Below are 7,559 nucleotides of genomic sequence, written 5' to 3'. Positions count from 1 at the left end.
AGAAACATAGAAAAGAGTCAACTAATGGACATTCCCAGTTGATTTCAAAAACAAATTAACTCGTAGGATAAACGTCAAACTCTTAATTTTCTAATTAAAAATGTTTAAATAACATATCTTGTAAATTTACAAAGAAAAATAGAAAATATTTATCGGATAGACATTCTTGGTTGTCTCCGTCAACAAATTTACTTGTATAAAAAAGGCAAACATTTAATTTTTTAATTAAAACTGTTTAAATAATTAATAGTTCTTGTAAATTTACAAAGAAACATAGAAAAGAGTCAACTAATGGACATTCCCAGTTGATTTCAAAAACAAATTAACTCGTAGGATAAACGTCAAACTCTTAATTTTCTAAGTAAAATTGTTTAAATAACATATCTTGTAAATTTACGAAGAAAAATAGAAAATATTCATCGGATAGACATTCTTGGTCGTCTTCGTAAACAAATTTACTTGTATAAAAAAGGCAAACATTTAATTTTTTAATTAAAACTTTTTAAATAATTAATAGTTCTTGTAAATTTTTAAAGCAATATAGAATAGAGTAATTGGATAGACATTCTTAGTTGGCTTCAAAAACAAATTGATTCGTAGGATAAAGGTCAAACTTTTAGTTTTTAAACTAAAACTTTTTAAATAATTAATAGTTTTTGTAAATTTGCAAAGCAATATAGAAAAGACTCATCGCATAGACATCCTTAGTTAACTCCGTAAACAAATTGACTTCTAGAAAAAAAGGGCAAACTCTTAATATTTTATTTAAAATTGTTTAAATAATTAATAGTGCTTGTAAATTTGCAAAGCAATATAGAAAAGTGTCACCGGATAGACATTCTTAGTCGACTCCGTAAACAAATTGACTTGTAGAAAAAAGGTCAAACTCTTAATTTTTAAAGTAAAATTGTTTCCATAATTAATAGTTGGTGTAAATTTGCAAAGCCACATAGAAAAGAGTTAGTTGTCTCTGTGAACAAATTCACTCGTAGAAAAAAGTCAAACTCTTAAGTTTTAAATTAAAATTGTTTTAATAATTCATACTTCTTGTAAATTTACAACGCAATTTAATAAATTAAACGTTTTCTTTAAAGAAGAGCCATTTATGACAATTGTTTAAATAATTACATTTTTTGAAGATTAAATAAGCCATAAATGAGCTTTACTCGAATTTTTTAAATAAAATATTGAATCTTTGTTTGTAATAGTTGACTTTTAAACCAAAAAGATAAATTTTTCACTAAAATGGTGAATTTTTTACCGTCATAGTTGAAATTTCAACTAAAAAGAAGAAATTTCAACTAAAATGATGATTTTTAAAATAAAATGATGAATATTTCACTGTAATACTTGAATTTTCACTAAAAAAGATAAATTTCCAAACATGAACATTAATTTTTTTTTAAGAAAGACAAATTTTCAACCAAATAGTTGAATTTGAAACTAAAAAAATATCAATTTTCAGCCAAAAATGGAAGAGTTAAATTATCATTTAAAAAAAATTAATTTTCAATGAAACTGATGAATTTTGAACTAAAATTATGAATCTGGTAGAAAGTTGAATTTTTAATAAAGAAAATGAATTTTTAACTAAAATGATGAAATGTAACTCGAATAGTTGAATTTTGCAACTACGAAGATTAATCTTTATAAACAAAATACGAAATTTCAACAATATACATGAATTTTAAACTAAAAAAGATAAATTATAAACAAAAAATTAAATAGTAAAATTTTCATTTAAAACAAAAATTAATGATCAAGCAAATGGATGAATTTTCAAACAAAGTGATGACTTTTCAACTAAAATTGTGAATCTTCAACTGCAATAATTACATTTTCAGTTTTAAACAAATACAATTTACAAGGAAAAAACACAAAAAAAATATATTTTACAACAGAAAGATTAATGTTCAACCAAGAAAATTAATTTATACCAAAAAATACGATTTTTCAATAAAAAAAGATAATTTTTCAAATAAATATTGAATAGTTTTCCAAGAAATAGTTTAATCTTCGATTAAAGGAGACAAGTTTTCAACCAAATATATTTGGTTAATCAACAATAGTTTTTACTTATTTTAATTTATCATGTTCAATTTGAACATCCTTTAACACAACAAAGCGAAAATTTTCAAAATAAATGAATTCTAAAACAAATATTTAAATTTTCATCAAATTTTTACAAAAAATTGAGTAATTAAACTTTCAGTTGAAGAAATTAATTTTCAACACCAAAAAAACAGATCTTCAAAAAAAAAAAACAGTTCAATTTTCAACCAAAGTGATGAATTTTCAAATAAAATTAATTTTCAAAAAAAAAAGATTAATTTTCTACCAAAAAAATACAATTTTTTAACAAAATATTTCAAGTTTTAACAAAAAAGATGAATTTTAAAAAATAAAATTAATTTAATCTTAAAGAAAGAAATTGTCAACCCAAACCTATTATAATTAAATTTTAAGTTAAAAAAATTAATGTTTAACAAAACAAATAAATTTTCAACTACAGCTATGGAATTTTCAATTAGAATTAGTTAAATTATCATTTAAAAAAATTACTTTTCATTTTTTTTAAATAGTTACATCTTCAAAGAAACTGATGAATTTTCAAATAAAATTGTAAATATTTGACTGGAATAGTTTAATTTTAAACCAAAAAAGTGAATTTTTATCTGAATTTCTTAGTAGAATAATTGAATTTTCGACAAAAGGGATTAATTTTCAAGTAAAAAATTTCAGCGGAAAAAGAAATTTTCAACCAAAAAGGAAACAAATTTTCAACAAAATAGTTAAATTTTCATAAAGAAAATTCATTATCATCCTAAGGAAAAACAGTTTTTCTATGAAATAACTCATTTTTAAACTCAAGAAATTAATTTTCAATTAAAATTATAAGCCTCCGAAATAATAATAATAATAATAATAATAATAATAATTTTTGACAAGAGTTCAAATTTTAGCCAAGTAATTTTTCTTATTTTGAAAAATTATTTTAAGAGAAAATAGAAAAACGTGTTCAAAACGGTCACGATTTTAACAAAACTTAAAAATTTGAGATTTCAAACCAGTCAAACAAATTTTTTAAGATTCCTCGGAAAATTTCTAGTGACTTTTTATTTTGAAAGATTTGTTTAAAGAGAAAAGTAAAAAAAAATTGTAAGGATTTTATAAATTTTCGAACCTGAATGTAGACAATTTTACAGTAAAATTTTTTCAATTTTACAAGAATACAAATTTTTAGGAAAAAATCGTGTATTGAATAGAATAACAAAATTTTTTTAAGGATCCTACTAAGATTTAAAATGATTTTTTATTTTGAAAAATTATATTAAAAGAAAATTGAAAAAAGTTTCCAAAATAGAATATTTCAAAACCCAAATTTGTTAATTTTTCAGGATTTCAACAAAATTTTATGAATAATTTGATTCATTTTAGAACATTTTAAGAGGTTTTAAAAAAGCTTCAAGAATAATTTAAAATTTGAGAAAATATGAAAAAAATTAAAACATACTGTAGATTTTTGAAGATCAAGGAACAGAAATTTCAAACCTTTTTAAGGATTTTGAAAGTTTTCAAAACAGTCAAACTAATTGTTTAAGATTCCTCGTAAAATTTTTAATGATATTTTATTTTGAAAAATGGATTTTAAGAGAAATCAAGGTTTGAAATTTTTAAAAATGATTTCTTAAATTTTCAAACCTGAATGCAAAAAATTTTAAAGCAAAGTTTTTCAATTTTTCAAGATTACAAATTTGAGAAAAAAATCTTGTATTCAAGAGCATAACAAAATTTTCCTGAGGATCCTACGAAAATTTTTTTAATGATTTTTAATTTTGAAAAAATTGAAAAAAATCATACAAAATTATCGAAATAGAATATTTGAGAATATTTAAAAAGATTTTAAAACCTTTTAAAAAATCCTGTAGCATTTTGCTGAAAATTGGAAGAAAATGCGAATCATTTTAATGGATATTTCAAAGTTTAAAAACAAATTTTAAAATAATTGGAATTTTGAAAATATTTCTAAAAATTAAAAAAAATATGTCGATTTTGTAAGGTTTTAAAACAAAGTTTTAAAGATTTGTTTTACAATCAACGAAATTCGGTGCATCCAGCCACCCTTTCCAAATCCCCTGGATGCCCGACAATATTTATTATACGATCACCGAAATTCGGTGCACCCAGTCGCCCTTCCAGATGCCCTGGATTCCCGAAAATAGACTTTTTTACTAGCACCGAATTTCAGTGCACATATCCACCCATCCGGATGCACCAAAAATATTTGTTCTACAATCACCGAAATTCGGTGCATCCAGCCACCCTTTCCAAATCCCCTGGATTCCCGACAATATTTATTCTACGATCACCGAATTTCGGTGCACATATCCGGCCATCCGGACCCAAACAATATTTGTTTTGAAATCACCGAGATTCGGTTCACACACTCACCCTTTCTAGATTCCCTGGTTTCCCGAAAATATATTTTTTTCGTTTACTAGCACCGAATTTCGGTGCACACAGTCGCCCTTTCTGGATTCCCTGGTTTCCCGAAAATATAACTTTTTCTACTAGCACCGAATTTCGGTGCACATATCCGGACCCAAAAAAATATTTGTTTTGAAATCACCGAAATTCGGCGCACACAGTCATCCTTTCTAGATTCCCTGGTTTCCCGAAAATATACTTTTTTCGTTTACTAGCACCGAATTTCGGTGCACACAGTCGCCCTTTCTGGAATCCCTGGTTTCCCGAAAATATAACTTTTTCTACTGGCACCGAATTTCGGTGCACATATCCGGACCCAAAAAAATATTTGTTTTGAAATCACCGAAATTCGGCGCACACAGTCATCCTTTCTAGATTCCCTGGTTTCCCGAAAATATACTTTTTTCGTTTACTAGCACCGAATTTCGGTGCACACAGTCGCCCTTCTTAGATTCGCTGGTTTCTCGAAAATATACTTTTTTTTCTACTAGCACCGAATTTCGGCGCACATATCCACCCATCCGGGCCCAAAAATATTTGATCTGAAATCACCGAAATTCGGCGCACACAGTCACCCTTTCTAGATTCCCTGGTTTCCCGAAAATAGTCTTTTTTCGTTTACTAGCACCGAATTTCGGCGCATACAGTCGCCCTTTCTGGATTCCCTGGTTTCCCGAAAATATAACTTTTTTTTTTTACTAGCACCGAATTTCGGTGCACATATCCACCCATCTGGGCCTAAAAATATTTGATCTGAAATCACCGAAATTCGGCGCACACAGTCACCCTTTCTAGATTCCCTGGTTTCCCGAAAATATACTTTTTTCGTTTACTAGCACCGAATTTCGGTGCACATATCCCCTTATCTGGACTCAAAAAAATATTTGTTCTAGAATCACCGAAATTCGGTGCACACAGTCGCCCTTTCTAGATTCTCTGGACCACAGAAAATATTTTGTTTTACAATCACCGAAATTCGGTGCACATATCCACTCATCCAGACTCATCAAAAATATTTGTTCTACAATCACCGAAATTCGGTACACCCAGCCGCCCTTTCCAAATCCCCTGTATTCCCTAAAATATTTGTTCTACAATAACCAAATTTCGGTGCACATATCCACTCATCCGGATTCACAAAAAATATTTGTTCTACAATCACCGCAATTCAGTGCATCCAGCCGCCCTTTCCAAATCCCCTGGATTCCCGAAAATATACTCTTTTTTTTTTTTACTAGCACCGAATTTCGGTGCATATATCCACCCATCCGGACTCAACAAAAATATTTGTTCTAAAATCACCGAAATTCGGTGCACACAGTCGACCTTTCTAGATTCCCTGGGCCACAGAAAATATTGTGCTCTACGATCACCGAATTTCGGTACATCTAGTCGCCCTTCCCAGCTCTCCTGGACTCCCGCAAATAGTTGATCGACATTTTTATTTTCAATTAAAAATATTATTTATCCCCTCAAAGCGAAAAAGAACAGATGAGCTTAGGGCGCAATTGTTAAAGCTATATAAATTCGAACTCTGAACTATAGGAATTAGTTATACATTCATCAAATGTTACATTTTGAGATAGAATATAAAAAATTATCATTTCTATTATACGATACCTGGTAATGCAATGCAAATGAAACAACGTCGTAAAGATAAAAATGGAAGATAGAATAAAAAATTGATAAGTTGGCTTAAAAACTCCTGATTTGAATAACGTACTATGTCACATTGTAAAAATGTCGGAATAATAAAAGCCAAAAATATCTCACCTTCGTAGAAGATCTTTTCTGCAACAATAAATCCCCATTTCCATTGAAAAGAAACACACTGAATGCTCTGTGAAGAGGAACAGTACCCTCTTTGTTTATCCAATGGCAGTCCTTCTTTGTCGCCTCGCCGAGAGGCTTGTCAAACTCATCAACGAGAATGCACCTTTCTTCCAACGCTGATTTTTGCAGCGGAGCAATTTTTATATTAGTATGCACATTCCTCACTGCAAGACACTCTTCTCTCATTCCAGAGTAAATTCTCTTTCCTGTATTCAATATCGTTCGCAGTGCCATTTCGAAATTATAGGTTAGATTTGGTAGTGACTGCCCGATCCGATCGATGTTGACGACTGATCTCAACTGATCTCAAACGACAACACGACGGTCGACGATCACACACGAAGTTGTCATGTTGATATTTTTTATTGTGCTATCAGCTTCTTGATGTTCCGTCCAGCGAGATACCAATGCCTGAAGTCGATCGAGCCTCTCTTTCTATCATATGAGATAAGCAGAGAGAGATTGATAATCTTGAAACGAAAAGTTGGATCCACTGGATAAAATAAGCTCAGTGGTTTAATTGGTGGATTCCGAATTATATATTTAAGTTTACTTAGATTGGATTTAACTATCAGCTAGATTTGTAGTTTTCGCGAAGCTACACGGAACTTAACCGTTCTAGGATATATTTCCTTTGTTTTGTATTTAAGAAATATTCAAAACCGGGATTTCACATTTCGCAGGTTCATTGGGTTTCACGATTGAAAGATATCTGGCGTTCCTCCCCGAGTCACATATATTTATAACTCTGAATTTTTGGATTACGTGCAAGGGCCAAGGCCCAAGGGTAGGATTAGAGCGGGAGAGTCAACTGTCAAGTGCAAGCCAGGTTAAAGCTTTTGACGTTGAGCCTGACCAATAGGAGCACCGCTCACGTATGCCATACGCATCAAGCTGATCACGTAGGCCCGGCGTACGTGACTTTTAGAGGGCATTCTCACGTATACAATTTTTATGTTATTTGGTAGATCCTGTAAAATTATCTTATTCTATAAAATTAAAGAGGAAGAGAGAAAATGTAGGAGAATTTATAAGAATATTCTAATAACTTTGATAAACAATTACCATGGTAACCAATAATTAATTATATACGAATAGACCTTTTCATTCATGAAAACGACATTGCGCAAGCGGGAAAAATATATAGCACTTCCATGTGAGTTGCGGTCAATTTTTCACTGAAACGTATCTGGAAATAGTAAACATTGACGAAAAAAAACTATTTCGAACAATTGGAA

At 29.6% G+C, this 7,559-nt stretch overlaps 1 protein-coding gene across 1 annotated transcript in view; it reads right to left on the bottom strand.

Moving 5' to 3' along the window:
- The window catches only part of LOC117172668 (isopentenyl-diphosphate Delta-isomerase 1), an 8,505-nt gene extending 1,438 nt beyond the window's left edge, over positions 1-7,067 (bottom strand). The window contains exon 1 of the mRNA XM_033360795.1: positions 6,262-7,067. Within this exon, the coding sequence (XP_033216686.1) occupies positions 6,262-6,555 (294 nt within the window). The 5' untranslated portion in view covers positions 6,556-7,067. The remainder of the gene's footprint in view (positions 1-6,261) is intronic.
- Between the last annotated feature and the right edge of the window lie 492 nt (positions 7,068-7,559).

Source organism: Belonocnema kinseyi, chromosome 5 (genome assembly GCF_010883055.1).
Source record: "Belonocnema kinseyi isolate 2016_QV_RU_SX_M_011 chromosome 5, B_treatae_v1, whole genome shotgun sequence".
NCBI classification, from domain to species: domain Eukaryota; kingdom Metazoa; phylum Arthropoda; class Insecta; order Hymenoptera; family Cynipidae; genus Belonocnema; species Belonocnema kinseyi.
The sequence above is the reverse complement of the archived record's forward strand: the minus strand, read 5'-3'. Positions and strand labels throughout refer to the sequence as shown.